Raw genomic sequence first — 20,022 nt, forward strand, 5'->3', positions numbered from 1 at the left:
AGAGCGATCTGGCCAAAAGTGCCATTAAAAAAAAAAAGTGTCATAAAGATGCTTCCTGATGTCAAAGTCGTTTCCTCTATCTGCCGACAGTATATCTATGTGTGCGTTTACTAAATGCCTTGCTCCAGCAGTGCCTGCTGTGTCATATTCCCAGGCTGGTTCAGCAGTAAACACCAATACACGCTCCTGCTTTAATGCGCGCTCCCGAGAGCCACGAGGCCGCGCGTTTAACTTGCCGTAGCCATGGCTGCGGTAAGCACTCACCCTCCTTCACTGACCTGATGGGGTCAGACAGCAGCAGGCAGGTAATTGGCACCAGGATGATACCGGCGGACACGTAACTACTGGATGTTCTTTTGTCCAAGTTGTCTACATCCTGTTCTCGGCATGCTCGACAAACAGATCTCCAACTCACCTGCTGGATTAAAGCGTCAGGATGAACGTCTTCTTCCACTTCCAAAGTTGCTCCAGAGTGAGTACTCCTTCCTATTAGTGCATTTACCACTAAGTTATACAGTTAGACTGTAAGTAGAGTCTATACCGACAGCACACCGCGGTCACAGCACAGGTGGCATAGTGGATTTGCAATCCGTGTCTTACTTTTCTCGTTTGCGTAATGTGCTTCAGTGCGATTGCACAAACACACTGCACTTCATGGAATCAGCAGTCTGTAGTAGCTGAAGCGGAGCAGTCAGCTGAAGCGGAGGCTGCTTAAAATGTAGAAGCGGAGCAGAAGGGCTTATCATCATGTTTGGCTGCTGTTGGCCAATAGTTTGTTTTTGTGGTGGTCAGTGAGTCTCTGCGTTCAGTGAGCGCAGGGGGCTCGTCAGGGCGGGGTGGCTCCGATCCTCCACTGGAGAAAGACAATAGGCCGGCTGCATGAAGTAACCAGCATTTGAATAGACAACAACGGAAGTTGCCCAACTTTGCCACAAAAATAAAAGGACTGGGTAATTCTTTTTTTTGCGTTTCTAGCCCTGTGTTTACCTTGATCTGATGATCAAAATGTACACTCCACCACACGTAATATATACTGTGAAAGTTATTAAGTTCTACAGATGTTAATCACATAACTTTTTTACCAGCTCTATGCAGAACTTAATTAGATCAAATGCTTCTCTTTCTCGTAAACTCTTGTTTCTATGGTGGGGATTGGACAACATCTTTTTGCAAACCAAGTGTATCTGACTAAAGCTCTTTGAGAGACGCAAAAAAAAAAAAACAACAACAACAAAAAACTGGAACAGCCTTCCACCTTGATCTAAACTGCATAGAATATAGGCATGTAGACGTAGCTTTGCACAATTCACAGTTCAGATTAATTCATGTTTATCTTAGTCTGTCCCTTAAGAAAAAAGGAAGCACCCATTAGTTCTTCAAAACTTTGGTCATATGAGGATCTGCCATATAAACAGAAAATAAGGGAATACATGATGGGCCTGCTTTAAGCTTTTGCCATTATTTGGAAGCAAAACAGCCAAATAATCTTTGGCCCCAGCTACTTTAATTTGTTTTTGCTAATAATAAATTAAATTTATTTATTTGGTCAGACAAATCAGATAATGATTTGACTACTTTTAAAATATTAAAACTGTCAGGGACCAAGCAGTAAAGCATAAAGGACACAGGTGGTTTAATTCAAAAAAGGGGTTTTATTGACCCAAAAATATGAAAATATATTTAACAAAGCCAAAACTTAAACAGGCAGACCAATAAAAGAGGTCAACTCAATAGACTAAACTCAAGATAATAATTAACAAAACCTCAAACAAACACAAGATAAACTGACCTGCTGAAATGACACAGGGGGGAACTTAAATACTGGTTTAGCTAAACCAAATGACACACACGGGGGAAAACAAGATGGCTGCCATATAACCAACTAATACAAAACAATTAAACAAACATGAAACACCCCCCAGGCAACGAAGCATGTGGTGCTATCCAATTAGGCTGTCAGTGGTACTTCAGGTCTCCCAGCCCTTTGCCACACCTTTTGCCAGACAGGAGGAGAAGCCAACCCCCAGGTAACCCAAACAAAGAAAGATGTATTAATATAACATAAAACAAAACTTTGACCTTGCAAGGTTAATATGTGTGCACACCATATAAACATTGGAAGGTGTGATGGGAAAATAAATACATTTAATAAAGAAACAATATTGAACAATAAGTAGACTATTTTAAAGTAGTGACTGTAAATTAAACTAAGGTGAATCAACTGGTGGTGAGGTGTGGAGCTTACCATGTGTGGCATGTCATCACAAAAACATTTCATGAACAAAAATGAATAATTTAGTTTATATCATGTTCAGATTTACGATCGAATTTCATTCACATGATATGTGATGGAAAACTAGCAATAACTAACACTCACTGTGTACGGTTATTAAGAGCAGAAAAGGTTATTTTGCAAGTAAAATATTAGGTGCAAAAAATGTAATTGGAACAGTGTGGACACTGACATTTATTTTGAAATTAGGGACCGGAAGTCGCGGTGTTGCCATTGTTATTCGCGCGATAATGCTGTGCAGATCCTGCGAAGGAAAGCGAGCTGGCTGCCGAGCCTCATCTCAGGGAGTGATGTTCCAGATATTTACCTTTTCCGCTTTCCTGGATCAATATTAGCCACACCGCCGCCATGCCGTAGACACAGCGCCGGGGGTCTCGATGAAGCCTAACGGGGACTGCAGCAGGGAGGACGCGGGGCGGCTGTAACCGAGGGAAGAGGATGTACTGGGCTGCTGGTTTCGCCTCTTCCCGGCCGTGTGTTGTTGAACTGGGGCGGAATCACAGCCTGCCCATCGGGCTGTGCGGCTCCGAGCAGCAGCAGTCGTTGTATGGCTATATCATCGCCTTTCCCCTGCAGGATTACGGAGGCATCATGTCGGTTTTGGGCTCGGACTCTTGGTGGAAGAAGACCCTGTACATCACCGGGGGGGCCCTGCTGGCTGCTGCAGCCTACCTACTGCATGAGCTGCTCGCCATCAGGTAGGGACGCACAACATTCCTGCGCTCTTTATCATCCTTATCACCACCAGGTTTCTGTTTGTTTGTTTGTTTGTTTAGTATTTCTTTTGCCTCCTGGGGCTCACGTTTTGATCGCACCCACCCCCGCTGACAGTGACTGATGAGTGACACCGCATAAAGCATTATGGATACAGGAGTGTGTACATGGGGATGTGGTTCCTCTGCAGCTCTCGCGGGAAGAGGCTCTTGCTGAGGTTGCCGTCCCTCGTTTTCTCCTTCAAAGGACACGACACTAGGTGGAGACTTAAAAAAAAAAAAAAAATAAGCGAGTCACGCGTCCGCTCGTGTGCCATTTCCCGTGCAGAACACATCGGCACCTGAGCGTGTCTAAACGAAGCCCTCCTCGGACGCTGCGGAATCAGCCTGACCTTTAATGAGCTGAGACACAGCAGCTGTCCGCATCATTTACAGTTGTTTTCTACAATGAAAGCTGGTGATCAGTATGCGGTCACTGTAAGAGAGATTAACACGGGACTATTGTCAGAGCACAGACCGCCTGGCTGTGAATGGATGGATTATTTATTTATTTTTCGGCCAGGCCAGTGCCAGGAAGTAAGCACATCCTGTTACAGTGGCCTGGTAGTTTCTGCTTTCACTCCCCCCTCCTCGATCCACAAGCTGCGTGAACCGTACATTTCGTGCAGAAACTCTGAATCACGTGCAGGCCGCTGAGGCTGGTCCCGCAGCCTGCCGGCGTCAGATGTCCGTGCCATGTGATGTATTGTTGGCAGAGCTGCTGCTACGACTAGTCAGCTTTTGTTCTCCTTTTCCCAGCTGAGAGATCTTTGAGAGGCTCTTTAAGTGGTTCCTCTGAGAGACGAAGCACCACAATGTGCATGGAAGAAGGACGGCATGCGTAGATCAGACGTAATAATATGATGTCAGTTTCTCTGCAGATTTAGAATATTTTCAGCACCATGTAACTGTGGACAGCTACCAGTGAGACCTGCGAGGTTTCAGCACCACAGTCAGCTCAAGTTTATTTATTTAGCATCACAACACCTGCTTTATATTGTGACAACCATGTAAACAATAACTCCTAGCCACCACTGTGACAATAGAGAGGAAGAGCTCCCTTTAAACAGGAAGGAATCTCCAGCAGAACAATGCTTAGGAAATATTTGCTGTGATCTCAGCTGCAGACAGGTCAAACCACAAGCTATGGGAGAGACTAGACAAAAGTTAATGGCATGCACTAGATTTATTTAAAAAAACAAAAACATGGGGAGTGAAAAAAGGTGAGTGTAGTAGATGTGTTTAGTGCATCATGGGAAGTCCCCACTGCAGCCTTGGCCTATGCCTGCATAACTAAGCCCTAACTACAAACGTTATGAAAAAAATAAGAATTTGTTGTCATGCAAATATGAATTTATATTTTCTGCAGAATGTGGTTTACTGAAAATAAGCAAGGCCTTCCTTGAAAGAAAATAAAAAGCTTGTTTGGATGGCAGCATATGTTGCCTCAAAGCACACAATGCATTGCACACAAGATTCAGGGATTGCTCTTTTCTTTATATTTTAGGATGGAGCATCAATGACAGTTTAATCTCATAAGTTGTGAAACACTCAGCCAGCTGTGTGTTGTTGTTGTTGTTTTTTAAAACAATCTTTTGTTGACTTGAGGTTTTTGAAACATGTTGCTGATATTAAATTAGAAATGAACATATTATTTTTTTAGAATATAATAAAATATGAACAGTGTACTATCCTGTAAAAACAGATTTTTATTTAGTTTTTGTTTAGATAACATCCAGCCTGGAATGGGGTCAAGTTGCCAATTACATGGAATCAGTTTCTGATAATACGGTAATTAACTGTGATCAATTGTTACAGTGATAAATTGTTCACAGTCAAATATCTGTTTTTACAAATGAATTCATGTGACTGAGTGATTCGCCTGCTTTGAAGTAGGAGGTAGCATCGTCAAGCTAACTGTGTCCAGTATTGGATGGTTTTTCGTTTTGTTTTTTAACGATGTATTTATTGAGTTGTTTTATATTGCAAAAGTTCAGCTGATTTCATGTGAATTTGCTCCGCTAACCTTATCTAATGCTGGTGCTACATGATATGAGCTCTCTTATTGTAGTGTTTCCAGAGTATTTTAATTTATTTAATAAAATATAGATATTTGGTGTCTCTTTATTGATACAATAGTGCCATGCAAAATATTGCTTTATCATTTTTTTCTGTCACTCTAAAAGTGGCCTGGGTAAAAAAAAAAAAATTACTTATTTTTGTCTTAATGTACAGAAATACGTCCCCCCCCCCCTCCGAATAATTAAAAAAATGACATCATGTTGTAATGTGATCGTAAAATAGGATAGAACTCAAAACAAAAGCAACCATAATCTATAATATAATTTCCACAGACTTAACTCCTAAACTATCCTAAAAAGGATAGTTAAGTGAAGTAAGTGTTGTCAGACCGCTTTGCAGTTACATAAATTTATTCAAATATAGGGAGCAGTGGTCAGTGATAAAAGAGATGCTAAATGGAGCAGATGGGGTTTGTGTGTGTGTACCTGAGATGATGCCTAAAAGCTTCTTCAGGAATAGAAATAGATGCCCAGATGAATGTGTAACGGGATTAGGAAAGCGGTGTAGTAAAATTAGATTAGATTTAGTTTTTTTCCCTGTGCTGATGTGTTAGGTGTAGTTTTATTTCTCTGGTTGCAAAAAGGTCTTAACTCAAATTGCCATAGCATTGAGACACTCCTCAACTACAATTTTAGCACGGTAATAGCAGTGTAGGAATACCACCAACATCCTCCCTGCACAATTGCATTCTAGCTTATTATTATCTTAAGTGTCTTTAGACAGCAGGCCTACAGTACAGTGGGAGGAGAGATGACTCATTTAGTCAATATTCTGACTTATAACTGAAGCTCTTATTACCCCTCAGCTAATACAGTGGAGCAGAAATACAACTTTGTGGATTTTAAGCCTTCGGTAGCTCAGCTGCTCCTTGTTTCACAGAACGATCTATCAAAGTGGAAATAAAATTTCTAGTCTTGACAATCACTTAAAGAGTTTTAATGGAGTATAATAACAGCTAGTGATGCCAGTATATCTCAAAACACTTAAAGTCACTTGAAGTACAGACTCATTATGTAAAAGTTAGTGACCTCAGTGTGAATAAAGAAAGTGTTGTTTTTTTTGGTTCCTTTTAATACTTATTTTCATTTATTGTTAGTTTTATTTCTTGTATATGTTATTGTTTATTTTATTTATAGTTTTCCATGTTTTACTGTGATTTATATTATTTTTTCCTTTTTGTTTAATATGTTTGTTTAAATCTTGATGTTGTCTTTTAACAGAAAAGCACTTTGGTCAGCTATGTTGTTTTTCTGAAGTGCTCTATAAATAAAGTTGGATTGGAATTCGTTGGAATTGTTTAACATAATAATAAAAAAAAATTTAAAACTCGCAAAGAAAACAGAACTCGGCACGAATAGTGTGTCACCGTGCTAGAAAAAAACTGCAGGTGTGACCTACTCCTCACAGGGAGGTCGGCCAGAGCCTGAAGCTGAAGTCAAAGTCCTGTTTTCTGTTTAGATGCTGAGTTTCGTTTGGAATTTATCTCACTGGCCCCACTGCACCAATCGACCCTGAAAACAGGTGGAAAAACCGGTTGATTTCGGCTTCGCTGGCTTAAAATTAAACATTTTTTCCTCTTGGTATCTATGCATAGTTGGAAAGGCTCGAGACACCAAAGCATACTTTCATTAACACAGAATGGATGAAAGTATGCTTTTAACGTTAACACTGGAACAAAATGTACAAAAGGAGACAATGTATGTTAGCGAGTTTAAGAATGGTCTTTAAAGAGGTATAACATTTACAGTTACAACATTTATTCATTGAGTTTTCTCCATCTTTGGTTTCTATGTAGGAAGGAGCAGGAGTTGGACTCCAAAGACGCCATTATCCTCCATCAGTTTTCCAGGCCAAAGAATGGTGTGCCCAGCCTCTCGCCCTTCTGCCTCAAAATAGAGACGTACCTGCGGATGGCGGATCTGCCCTACCAGGTGATAACAGAGAGGGGAGGGGGGTGTTTCTGCCTCTGAAGAGTTTAAGTTGTTTTTCTCTTCAGCCATTAATAGCTACTTCTGTTGCACAGCCTTAATGCCTCTCTTCCAACAGCATCAACACTGGGCAGCATAAGCTAATGGCAGCTTAGAAATGGGGTCCCATTTGTCAACAGCTTCCATATAAGGACAGAAACAATGAAAGCTGTTGTAGCTGTTGGTCGTGACAGAGTTGAAGATCTTAAGATTTTAGTTGTTAATGACCATCTTGGTTGCAAAAAATGGATGCAATGAGGAAGACTGGGTCTGACTTTGAAACCACATGCTTATTATGGATGATGACTTGTGATTTATAGCTTGTTAGTCAATGATTGTGTGGTTTCATGCCACAAATAAGTCTCCATTTTCACATAGGTCTAAAGTCTCTTTGTTTTGTTAATAAAATGTACACACAGCCCAGGAAATTTATGTGCAAAGTTGTTTCCCTCTGCAGAACTACTTTGATGGGAGGCTATCTCCGCAAGGTAAGATGCCCTGGATCGAGTACAACCACGAACAGGTGTCGGGGTCAGAGTTTATAGTGGACTTCCTGGAGGAGAAGCTGGGTGTGAACCTCAACAAGAACCTCACCCCGCAGGAGATAGCTGTGTCCCGCGCTGTCACCAAAATGGTTGAGGAACACCTCTACTGGTAAGTAAGTTGTATAGGTATACAGGGCGAGCCGTGCCTTTGAAAGGCTTTTAAGAGCTATGACTTCAGGCACTTTAAATGGAAAAGCCACTTTCAGATCATTTTAAAGACAGAAAGCAGTTCTCTGTTTCTACAGTTTGATTTAATTATTGCATTTGAGGGGTGAAATTATGTGGTGCTGAGTTGATTATGTAATTTTGTGTGCATGCATTCATATTTAAATGCACACTTTAATGTGCTCAGTGCTAAACCATATGAGGAACCACCTACACTGATCCTCCCGGGAAAAAAGGTCCAATTTATTTTAGCAGCAAGAGAAAAAAGACACACTGTGGATTTATTCTAAAAACAAAAAAGTATGATTATTTGTGCATTGGTTGTGCAGCTTTTCAGCCCAGGCTGTGATATCTGCCATCCTTCGCAGCAGTGAGTCACTCCAGGATCACTGGGGTAGAGACATGCTGCTAGGAAATCGTTTTCCACGCTCCATCTACACCAAGACGAGTGTTTTCCATTACCTAAAAGCTCTATCTCTCTTTCTCTATCCATCCCCCTCAAAAAGGCACACACACACACACACACACTAACTCGGTCTGATCCATGTGGTATGGCCTATTGCTCTCTATAAAATAATTTTAGAACACAATTTGAACTACTCATTGGTTTTAGTTCACTTATAAAAAAGGAACAAAGGATGGAACAATTTGCTGGCTTTGTGTTATAAACTGAATCTGCTCCATTTCTCTAAAAGCAGCAGAGGTCATTCATGTAATCCACATTCACGCTCCCTCCCGTCTTGTCTCCTTGTGTCACCTCCCTGCTCCTCTTCCTCTGCTTCTCCATGCACCCTGCACCAGGTTTGGACCCACATATAGACCTATTGATTGAATTATTTATTTCAGGGAAGGGCAGCACGACAGCGTGCTGCTCTTTGTGTACTGAGACACAGCCTACAGATAGATTTGGTTAGATCGTGCACACACAGAGTTGCCTTCCTGATTCATAGTGGCATGGATATAGAGCAGAAAATGTTCCCAAAGCTGGTTATACTATTATATACTCATTTATTTTGCTGTGCTTTTTAAAAATACAAATCTTCTAATAACTCTGTAATACCAGAAAAGGATCACTCAACTATACTTTAAAGTAGACATACACAGACAACTAGTGTTTAGCAGCTGTGATCCAGTGAATGTCAAAGAGGAATTTCAAGAGTAAAAACTGGGCATAAATACAACTTTAAATTGAGATTAACCTTATGCTGGATATTTAAATGTCCAACTGTTTGCAAACACAGCAGGTATAACCGCGGATTAAAGGGGGATTCGGCAGGAGGAGGAACTCTAAGATGGGCTGTAACACATCTATGGTGAAAAGAATGAGTTAGAGATAAGTCACGCAGTAAAATGATTTGTTTCGTGAGCTCCATTGGACTTTTCTTTGTGTGCAGACTGTGATTGGCTGACTTGGGCTGCTGCTCTGATATTCACTGCTCTTTGTGGATTTAGCCAGCAAAGTTCACTAAAATACTGTATAAGTAGATGTTTCATAAGCTTTATGGCTAAATGGCCCCAACTCCTAGACACTATAAAGCTAGTATAAAAGCCATAGTTCACAGAGTGAATCTAATCGGCATCATTACCTTAAATATACCAAAATGATCCCTGCTACCCTCGGTGTAACCAGTCCGTGTACTGTTTAGCCTGCACTAAACTGTCAGGTATTCCCATGCAACCCTTGAATAACACTCAGTTTGTTTGACAAGAGGTTTCAAAAAAATGTCATTTAGTACAGCATCAGACATGTATCTGATTATAAAACTCTAAAATGAATGAGGACATTACATGCAAGATTTCAGTTTCCTGTATGGAAAATTTCTTGTATTGAGCAGCCAGAACTTTTGAAAACAGTCATCCTTCATCCATCCATCTTCCTCTCTTTCTTGCATCCTTCTCCATCTGTCAGGATCACACATTAGCATTTTTTTCTCTCCCTGGGAAATACTGCAACTGCAGCTTTATCTTGAAAATGCATTTTGTGGCAAACTGCACAGAAACATTTGCAAAGGTTGCAATTGAAATTACCTGGGGATTAAAAAAAACATTACTCTATTTATGCTTGCTCCTCTTCTGATTTGTTTGTTTGTTTGTTTGTTTAAAGAATACAGACACTTTGGACATCAGATAATATAACAGGAAGTAGCATTTGGCCAATGGATAGTCCCCACTCTGAAAATTAATATAACCCAGATTCTTTAATTCAGTTTCTATTGAGCAACCAGTCACATACAGCAGAAAAATGACAGAGGCCAGGCGCTGGCCTTTAGATGAACTGAGGGGTAAAAGCTCTAACCCATGTAGGTAGAAACATGTAGGTCTCCCCTGCACTTGTACTATTATCAACAAACAGCTTGGCTGTCATTGAGTTCTGTTGTTGAGCCCAAAAAAAACACACCAAGCACAACTTCTTCACTTCTTCAGACTCTTTCAGATCATAAACAGATGGGTTACCCCTACAGTGTGAAAAGTCCAAGTGTGTATCTGTAGTAGTATCTGGATACACAGACAACTTATGCAGAACAGAAGCAACAAATGTATGAAATACCAGAGTTGCTGTTTTCATTGTCTTTGTTTTATGGAGTGAATTCATGTGAAACATTTGTCCTTTAGTGGTTTCACAAGGGATTTTGAGGGTTTGAGTTGGGCTTGTTTGCTTGTAAATAAACAGGAATTGTTGGACCACAGTGTGAGAAAAATCTTAATATAGAGATACACTATATGCTGCCATTTCTGCAGCATTGCTTTCTTTTCATGAGTAACTGTAAGTTGCCGTTGCTTTGCAGCAGTAGGCGTCTATATTTTATCATGAGCGACAGGAACGGATTCCAGGCATTTCTTTCAACCCTCAGGCCGACAGTTTGAAGGGCTGAATATACGATGTTGTGTTCTGGCAGCAAGTGAATGGGTGGAGCACTTTTATTGATTAAGTTGAGGCTAATTGTCATTAGACATAAAGCTTTACGATGCAGTGGCCGAACCCCACTCTAATTCACTTTGACTCAGCATCATAGAGTAAAATATTACTGTTGGTCCTTTGTAAAATTCTGGTTTGCCACCATATTCAGTTTTAAAAATATAGCACTAGACTGGAGAGTTGAATAAACATGGCTCTTCTTTCTTGTATTAGTGTAGTTTTTGGTTTTACTTGAAACGGATCTAATGATTTATAGATCTTTAATACAACACAACATGACAATGTTTCTGCAAAGCAGGGGGGGAAATGCCAAAGTGAACACAGACATGCAGTCACTGAACTAACTAAATAAGATTTAAGCATTAAGGCATTAAAGCTGTTTTTCCTTTATTTATCCCCTTTAAAAACAGCAGTATGAACAAAAACTAAAAAAAAACAAACAAAAATGCTTTTGGAGAACTGTTATATCCCTAACCTTTTGTATGTGATAATTCTATATTTAAATATGTGTGCTAATATTGATGGTGTTATACCTTCTAGCACAGCAGTCCCCAACCTTTTTTGCGCCACGGACTGGTTTATGTCCGACAATATTTTCACGGACCGGCCTTTAAGGTGTCGCGGATAAATACAACAAAATAAAACTAGTACCGGTACTGAAAAAAAAAGAAGATTTATTCATAACACACATGAAAAGACCCAGGAAAACTGAGTTAATGATAAAAACGATAACAAAATAACGCTGAAAACCGATAAAACCCCTGAAAACCACACATTTCACACCTGAGCCTCAACTCTCGCGGCCCGGTACCAAACGACTCACGGACCGGTACCGGTCCGAGGCCCGGGGATTGGGGACCGCTGTTCTAGCATGTTCTTGGTACATGGATTGTATGCTGAGTGGGATAAGGTTTTTTGGCTGTGTAGAAATCATTTTGTATGTTCAACTATAAATGATACAAATGAACCGATGGCTCAAAGACTCAGTTTCAAATGCAGTTTGTTCTTTTTTGAAAAGACCACGATGATTTTAGACCAACATTTGGAAAACTTTTTGATCTTGAGCTAAGTAAGTACAGGAAGAGTGTAAGAAACTGACAGACTGTAGGTGTAGCCGAGGCTCACTTTTGATTTAGAGGAGTAGCTTTTTGCCAGCCAGTGTAATCGTAACACAGTGTAGTCTACGTTGTGTTTTCCTTCAGGACAATAGCCTACTGCCAGTGGGTGGATAACCTGGAGGAAACACAGAAGCTGCTGGCGATGAGTGGGCCTCTGAGTGACACACTGAAATGGATGCTGAGCCACCTGAATGGTGGCATGGTGCGGCGGGAGATGTACGGCCACGGCATCGGACGCTTCTCCAAGGAGGAGGTCTACACACTGATGGAGAAGGACATGAGGACACTGGCCACTCTACTGGGTACGGACGCCTGTTCAGTAGAACTAAGACTAACCTCATCAGGACTGTGGTTATAGAGCGATACGCTAATGCTGTTATGCAAGCTGATAATGGAGCTAGTGTTCTTTTTTCCATTGGCTGTAATGAAAATACATGAATTTGTTACTGTGAGCTGATGTTTCTCAAAATATTCACAAGCTCCTCTTAATTGGTTTATATTCATCAGAACAAAATGCCATTTATCTGCGTTTTTGCACTTGAATTTTATTGAGGTACAGACAGTAATGAATGAAAACAGAGAAAGCTCTGGATGTTAGCTGGAGGGATGCAATATAAGTGTGTTTAGAATAGTGCTTTGCATCGATCTGCTTGTGTCATTACAGCGAACAACAGCTTGTATAAAATGGAAAAGTCATTCCCGAGTGAAAACATTGGTACACTCCACAACCATCTGGCTTCCGTCTTTTAATGTTTGTTACGCACAAGTACCAGAAGTGTTCATCTAAAATCTGGCATTTTAACCAGAAGAGCTGATTTCCCAACTTCAAAATGAAATGAGTTTACTTTGAAGTTTGCTCTCTGAAGGTCAAGAAAAGCACACAAATACTTAGCAACCTTTCATTAACCAGCCTTCCTGTAGTGTTTTGGTTTCCCTCTGCATTACTGGAAGTGTTTACAGGTTACATTAAAAACATCTCTAATGGCATTGATGATGATGTGTATAAGAGCAGGGATTCCCAACCAGGAGAGATCTCAGCAGCTGCCTGGGGTACTCGAAGATCACAGAGTATTTCCACTTATTTGAAAAATGTATGAATAAATTGAACAAATGTAAAAACAAAAGTAAAAACAAGTTCATTTCAGTTTTATTTATATAGCACTAAATCACAAGTTTCAAGGCGTTTTATATTAAAGTAAAAACCCAACGATAATAAAGAGAAAACCCCAACAATCAGACAACCCCTTATGAGCAAGCACTTGGCAGAGTTGGGGGGAAAAAAAACATCCAGCAGAACCAGGACAAGTTGGGCATGATGGGAGGGAGACAAGACAAAAGACACACTGTGGAAGAGAGGCAGAGATGAATAATAACTGATGGCTAAATGCAGAGTGGTGTATAAACATACAGAGTCTAAAGGAAGGAGGTGAGTGAAGAAGAAACACCAAGTGCATCATGGGAAGTCTGAAGTTCAGGCCTATAGCAGTGTAACTAGGGGAGGACTATAAGCTTTATCACAAAGGAATGTTGTAATAATCGAGGGTGTCAACACCTTGTACGTGAGGAGGTTTTTAAATTTGTTTCTGGATTTAACAAGGAGCCGATGAAGAGAAGGCAGTATGGGAGAAATATGCTCTCTTTCTAGTCAGTGTTAGCACTCTCTCTGCAGCAGTTCAAAATGTGCTCGTGAAATGTGTTTAGGTGGAAAAAAAAACTATCCAAAAACAACCGTGAACTAAGATTTAGTGCTAGTGATAGATCATTTTGTATTGTAATCTTAAAATAAAGCCCTTCACACACCTGATGCATCAAATTTGTACTGATATTTCATACATTATGATGGATATTGACTTGGTAAAATAATACTGTTTTACCTCAGGCACACAGCTAGACACTGCTCTGGCTCTTTGAAATGATTTCTCTGTCTCCTCAGATGTGATACTGACTCTGCTAACAAGAGCTTAAACTGCCCCACTGACATCCTATATGTATAAACATTACATGACCAGCTCATATCCCAAGAATTCGGAACATTTTTTTTCCCAGCACGCTCAGTGTGCAAAGGTCTTAATGATAAACATCTCAAAAAGTGAGCTAAAGGTAGTTCGTGAAGAGTTAGTGCATCAAAAAAGCTCAAAGTAAAGCGAAAACTGTTGGTTTACAAACACCTTCTGCCAGTACAAGTGGAATGAAAATCATCTGTAGCAAAAAACCTTTCAACAACACAGATGGGATGAGTTGCAGAGTTGAAAAAGGAGTACTTTAATTTGGTTTTTGATATTTATTATGTGTCTGTGTGTGTGTTTGGTTACTTTGTTTCTGTTATTGATTTGCAGCAGGTAAATCATCACTGTAAAATCTGATTTGTTTTAAAGTCTTCTCAGCTCTGCATTAACATGCCACAGCAGATGACTAACAGCCAACATGCCAGTACTGGTGAACAGAGACAGTATCAGCTGGCCAACTTGTTGCTTCATCGCTGCTTATTATGATAATAATAATAATAATGGATTGGATTTATATAGCGCTTTTCAAGGCACCCAAAGCGCTTTACAATGCCATTATTCATTCACTCTCACATTCACACACTGGTGGAGGCACAGCTGCCCTGGGGCAGACTGACAGAAGCGAGGCTGCCATATCGCGCCATCGGCCCCTCTGGCCAACACCAGTAGGCGGTAGGACAGAGAGCCTGGGGATCAAACCGGCGACCTTCCGGTTACAGATACGCTTCCCAATCCCCTGAGCCACAGTCGCCCCATTAACTATTAATGTTACTAATAGTTTTAATTTAACCATCTTTAGCTGCACAGTGCTGTGGAAATTCTCGTATATTCCCTTTATCGTTGCTTGAAATTGCTGTTTGTTTTCTGTCTTGCAGGAGATAAGAAATACTTCATGGGGTCTAAGATGTCAACATTAGATGCTACAGTGTTTGGGCATCTAGCTCAAGCCATGTGGACTTTACCTGGAACACGACCAGAGCAACTTATCAAAGGTCAGATGATCTATTCAGTAATTGCAAATCAACACATACATGCTGTATTTTATCACAAGTTTTTGTATATTACCTTGTCCTTGCAATATTTAAGCATACTTGTGAGATGTTTTCACTGGTGCATTTTTATGTGTAGTCCACTAGATGGCAGTGCTGTTCTGCTGCAGTGCAGTGCTGCTTACACAAGCTCAGAGAGCAGCTTTAAAGTCTCACACAGGGAACACTAAAGTCTTTTTATCTTTTCAGGGAACAGCATCAGAGCTTGATTCTGTGTTTTAATCCATAATTTGTGATCAAGGTGATTGTGGGAACAAAACCTGACCCCAAAAAAGACTAACAAAGGCAGTAAGCACCTGTGATACCACCTGCTGGTTTCTTCTCTGTCTTCAAAAAGATTTACATGTCTCCACAGGAGAGCTGATCAACTTGGCCATGTTCTGCGAGCGGATGCGGAGGAGGTTCTGGCCCGAGTGGTTTGTTGAGGTGGAGGATTTTTACTACGACGGAGACAGCGAGAGCAGCAGCGGGGGCACCCCCACGGGCCTGCTGGACTTCGGCCTCTTCTCCAGGACTGACACGCTGGATGACAGCGATGGCAGCAGCCACTCAGCCGGACGCACGCACGCACATTCCCCCGACTCTGACCGCTCGCTATTTGATTCGGACGTGGGCACAGGGTCTGACAATGATGCTCAGTTTAAAGAGGAGTCAATGCCAGACCTGGAAGTTTGACCTAGGCAGACTGAGACTGACCAAAGGCTGGAACAGTCGGTGCTACAGGCTGCTGTGTGGTTTTGCTTAAATAAATCTGGCTGGAACGATGTGTCCAAGCAGCAGCTCGCACACAGCTGAAAGAACTATTCCAGCTCCTCCACCTGTAATGCCCAGCATGTTACAACTTCCCAATGGGCAGACTGGGCGTTTGTATGCAGACGATGCAAAATAAACCTTACAAAACATGCAACTGTACAGTCAGTTCCCTCCTGTTACGTCAGAACTGTCCCTGTGACAGTTCCTCTTTGCCTTATTTGTCTCATCCTAAGATGCAGAAGCTAGCGCGAAAGGTTAACACACAAAGGAACCATCTCATGAAGAGCGCGTTGGCAACAGAAGAGTGCTACAGACATGACAGGTGGCACTTCACTTGCTATGAAATGATGCAACTAATCACCACTCTGCCGTGTGTCATAACGCACAAAACCACTGAAACAGGTGGAGATTGAAAAAGGAACAGCTGCCATGTCTCTGCTGTTAGCCATCCGTGTGCTGAGGAGTAAACACAGATGACATTGAGCATCAGTCCGTGCATTAAGTTGACCCTAAAGTCATTTTCCTCATGCTCCCTCATGCTTCTGTATGTGGTGAAAAAAAAGTAATTCAATCATTTTGTCTAAAACCCCAGATACACTTACTGTATAGGCCTGTTGAACAGAAATCAGGAAGTAAGGTTTGTGCCTGTTTCTTCTGCAAGCTTCATCCTATTTTCTGCCCAGTAAGTAATTATCTGCCTGCACTTTGTTATTGTTGAACTTGGAGAGTTGGGTTTTTTTTTTTTTTGTTGTTGTCGTTGTTTTTTTTGTTTTGTTTTGGGTTTTTTTTGTAGTTTCTTCCAAACTTCTTGTGGTCTTATCGAAGAGCTGCAGTTCTTGTATTTGACCACTAGATGGAGTCAGCAGTCCGCCTGTTGCCTTCTACATCAAGGTCACTCCAGCCTAAGGACGTGCAGTACATTTAATACAAGAAATTTCCACTTCTTTGCTAAATCTCCCATTCATACGTAGCGCGCGCGCGCGCGCGTGTGTGTGAGTCTGTGAGAGAGAAAGATACTGCATACTACAACTTAGCGCAGCAACAACTCACCCTCAGCGCTCAGAACATTGAAACAAATGGGTGAAACTCCTTTGCGACATTTTTTTGTTATGATATAATTTATTATCAGTGCCACTTGATATTATTCTTTCTACAGTAATTTATTCTTTGTTAAATATATACATATATTTAATGTTATTTCTTTTTCTTATTGCTCTCAAAGAGAGATCTTAATTTGCACTAGTGGAAATTTAATTTTCACCTCATTTCAGTCGGAGGAGTCAGCTGTGAAGGCACAGAATGGAGACTGAATGACGCTGATAAAGATCAAGCTGCAGTGGACTGTGCTGCTCATGTCGGCTGCGCATATGCGAATGTTACCGGGTGTGAATGTCATCAGTGAAGCAGCTGATAAAGTGTTTGCAGACCGGACTGAGTCAGAATACCAAATGAAAAGGAAGCGACTATAGCTTGGTGGAAAATCTTGATTAAAATGTGGACCAAAGTGTCTGGGCCGGGGGGAGCGTTCGTTTTTGTCTGTCACGTTAAGCTCGCTGGAAGTGCTCGTAATGAAAATGTGATGGCTTTAAAAACTGACTATGGTACATAAAAAGTAAGTGTGACTTGCATTAAAGGGTCTACAAACCCTGGTTATAAACTTTTTTTTCTCCTCACGAGTGGCACTAAACCGTGCAGATAGTTTTGTTTTGAATTCTCCAGGCTCGGAGATGTCTCTTTTCTTATTTCACTCCACGAGATTAATGGAGTTTCATTTTAAATTCCTGGAAAAATTAAAAAAATCTTCATTCAATTTGCTGGATAGATGGTCAGAGTTGTCAGATTCATTAGTTTTTATGTCACAAAAAGAGAAATAAATAAAAAGTAAAGGAACAAAATATAAGATATGAGATGGTTAACTTAAACACTTATTAGCCTAGAATCTTACAGTGCAAACAGGTTTCATAGGTTATATTCACATGCTGGCAAAAAAGGCCCAAATCGGATTCCTTTGCTTAAATACCACTCATGTTTCTTCACAAAAGCACAAATCACAGAAATCTGCTTTCTTTTTTTCAATTCTTTCATATGGAGCCCTGAAATACAGAGTTTTTTATTCAGTGAAAATCAGAATCCAACCACTCCGGGCTCCAACGCTGCCTCCACGCCTCTATATGAAGCTAGGAGTTACTGTACCACAAAAAGCCATGATCTTTCTCTTTGTCCTCTCTGATTAGCCGGCTTCTTCTGCACATCAACTTAAAAGTGAAATGGTAAACGCATTTTTTCGGCCTCTTGTCGCTTCTGTGTAAAAGTACGATGCACGGGACGCTGTTACACATGCGTCTCACTGTTTTTCTGATATTGGCTAAGAGAGGAATGCAAAAAAGAAGTGCCAAACAAACTCATCGGAGGATTAAACCAGAATTTCTGCATAGGAGCTTGGAGTGTGAACCTAGCCTTCAGATGTCTGTCACAAAAATCAATATATTCAATATATCATATATATATCATATATATAATCAATATCAACATATTTTACCTGTCACCAAAAAATTGAGTCTTTTTTTTTTTTTTTTTTTTTTGAGCAACTATCACATTTCTGCAGAATTATTTAAAGCTGTTGGTAACTTCTTTTTTTTTTTTTTTTTCTTTCAGAATAGGATCCATTTATTTTTCTAATGCAAACAGAGTCATGTTGCATTTTTCCCTCAGATCTACAAAGAGACACAGCACCTCTCCGGTGATTGTTTTGGTTGCGCAGGCTGCAACTTAACTGCTTTTTGTTAAGTCTCACTGCTCTCATTAGTGTCATTCTTAGAAGCAGCTGGCAGCTTTTTAGCTCTAGACAAACTGCTTAGCACCATATGACACTAATAACGACGGCAACTTGCTGGTGATCATAATTGAGCTTATTTAGCAAGTAAAGAGCTAAAATTTCCTTCAGAAGTTGGAGACCAAACCACTGATAAATTTGAGTGAGTACTGTAGTTAAATCAGACAGCCAGGAATGCCAGTTGAATAACAATGCTCTAAATCTCTCTAATGAGCAAGTGTATAGAGATATATATAATATACTGTTAGCTTACTGGATTAATATTAAACATGTCCACCTTTCTAATAATGAGTTTATGTCGGTAATCTCTGTGAGCCAAAAGCTCAGGGTTCAGACTGCTCTTAATGCTCCGTTTTAGACATTTTTTCCACTCTTGGCTCTCACTGCGATCAATGAGGGGTTATCCCTAATAGCTTTGGCAGTGGGAACAGAAACCGACCCACCAGCTGTTCAAACCTGTTGTTTGTGAGAGGCACCCAATCAGAAGAAATTTGTTTTTAATGTATGAGAGGTAAAAGAGCTTGTTTCAGACAGAGGCCGGACTGAGGGAGGCACTGTAGAAGATACACAAGGTTTAATTTTAAAACTATGAAGTGGAAGTGAGAGCGGCAGTTCACTTTAAATAAGGAAAAAAAATCCATCCATTTCCATCCTTATGAAGTAAAAGTGGATATCTCAAAACCTGGCCAGGGAAAACCAAAACTGTCTGCATGTCTATGTATCATCTGAGGAGATGACTTTTATGTTTTGTTTTGTTTTTTATTGTTTTGGGAGAACAATCCTGGGTAGCTGCCCAAAGGCCAGAGATGAACTGAGACTCAGGTTGTACAAACAACCTTCTTCAATCATGTCGTCCTGTGGTTTGCATTCCGACCTGATCCGCACCGGTCTTGGTTGTGTGCTTCTCAGTCGCCTCATCCAGTCTGGGCATGATATTACAGTACAGTTGGACTGCATTAATCAAGCCATATTAAAACTAGATGTCTTGTTATTGGAACCACGTCATAGCGTTTGCTGCTGGTGTAATGTAAATATTGTATGTGTGACAAAGTGTATCATACTGTATGTAGAGCTGACTGACTGATCAAACTACCTGTGGCAGTCATACAAACTGGAGTGACTGGATGATTTCAATAAAGACTAGCTGTGACAATTTTAACCACACCCTGGTTTCGTGTTCACTCTGCTTCCTTGTGCATCTCAGCTTAACGGGAAGGGGCCGAAGTCATGACGCAGCTTTATTGACACGCACACTGTGCATTAATGTGCGAGGCTGTCGTATCCCTGACTGCATATCGTGCGTGTGGTGATGTGTTTTCAATCATGCTAAACCAGCCACAATCACTCATGTGCAGAGGGGGGCTGATTAAGAGTGTGCCATGACTCTGTAGGCAAGACGAGAGGAGATGAGCAGGAGGAGGGAAAAAAAGATCATTAGGTGAAAAGAGAGAGTTGAGCCAGGGCGAAGAGGAAGTAACCAGGAGCAAGTAAAGGGAAAGGAGGAATGAGAAAGAACTAGAGGAGCAGGTGGTGGAGAGGAGA

At 40.8% G+C, this 20,022-nt stretch overlaps 1 protein-coding gene and 1 long non-coding RNA gene across 5 annotated transcripts; both read left to right on the forward strand.

The window, feature by feature from the left end:
- The first annotated feature begins 29 nt into the window (after positions 1 to 29).
- Positions 30 to 19,639, forward strand: faxcb (failed axon connections homolog, metaxin like GST domain containing b). Of its 4 annotated transcripts, none has more exons than XM_085177055.1 (7): positions 30 to 472; positions 2,870 to 2,991; positions 6,923 to 7,058; positions 7,552 to 7,748; positions 11,924 to 12,141; positions 14,721 to 14,837; positions 15,250 to 19,639. In XM_085177055.1, the coding sequence occupies exons 1-7, from the start codon at positions 437 to 439 to the stop codon at positions 15,567 to 15,569; spliced, it is 1,146 nt and encodes a 381-aa protein (XP_085033181.1). In that variant the 5' UTR covers positions 30 to 436; the 3' UTR covers positions 15,570 to 19,639. The 4 variants fall into 4 exon arrangements, 3 of the variants coding, with proteins under 3 accessions (XP_085033181.1, XP_085033183.1, XP_085033180.1); XM_085177057.1 differs by lacking the exon at positions 30 to 472 and adding an exon at positions 495 to 2,027; XR_014876809.1 differs by lacking the exon at positions 30 to 472 and having other exon boundaries at positions 2,122 to 2,991; positions 15,250 to 18,341; positions 18,378 to 19,639.
- On the forward strand, positions 7,763 to 10,261 carry LOC146508008 (uncharacterized). Its single transcript, XR_014876810.1, has 2 exons — positions 7,763 to 10,104; positions 10,187 to 10,261. It is a non-coding gene; the product is annotated as an uncharacterized LOC146508008 (long non-coding RNA).
- Positions 19,640 to 20,022: the final 383 nt, after the last annotated feature.

Source organism: Neolamprologus multifasciatus, chromosome 11, assembly GCF_963576455.1.
Source record: "Neolamprologus multifasciatus chromosome 11, fNeoMul1.2, whole genome shotgun sequence".
Taxonomy (NCBI): domain Eukaryota; kingdom Metazoa; phylum Chordata; class Actinopteri; order Cichliformes; family Cichlidae; genus Neolamprologus; species Neolamprologus multifasciatus.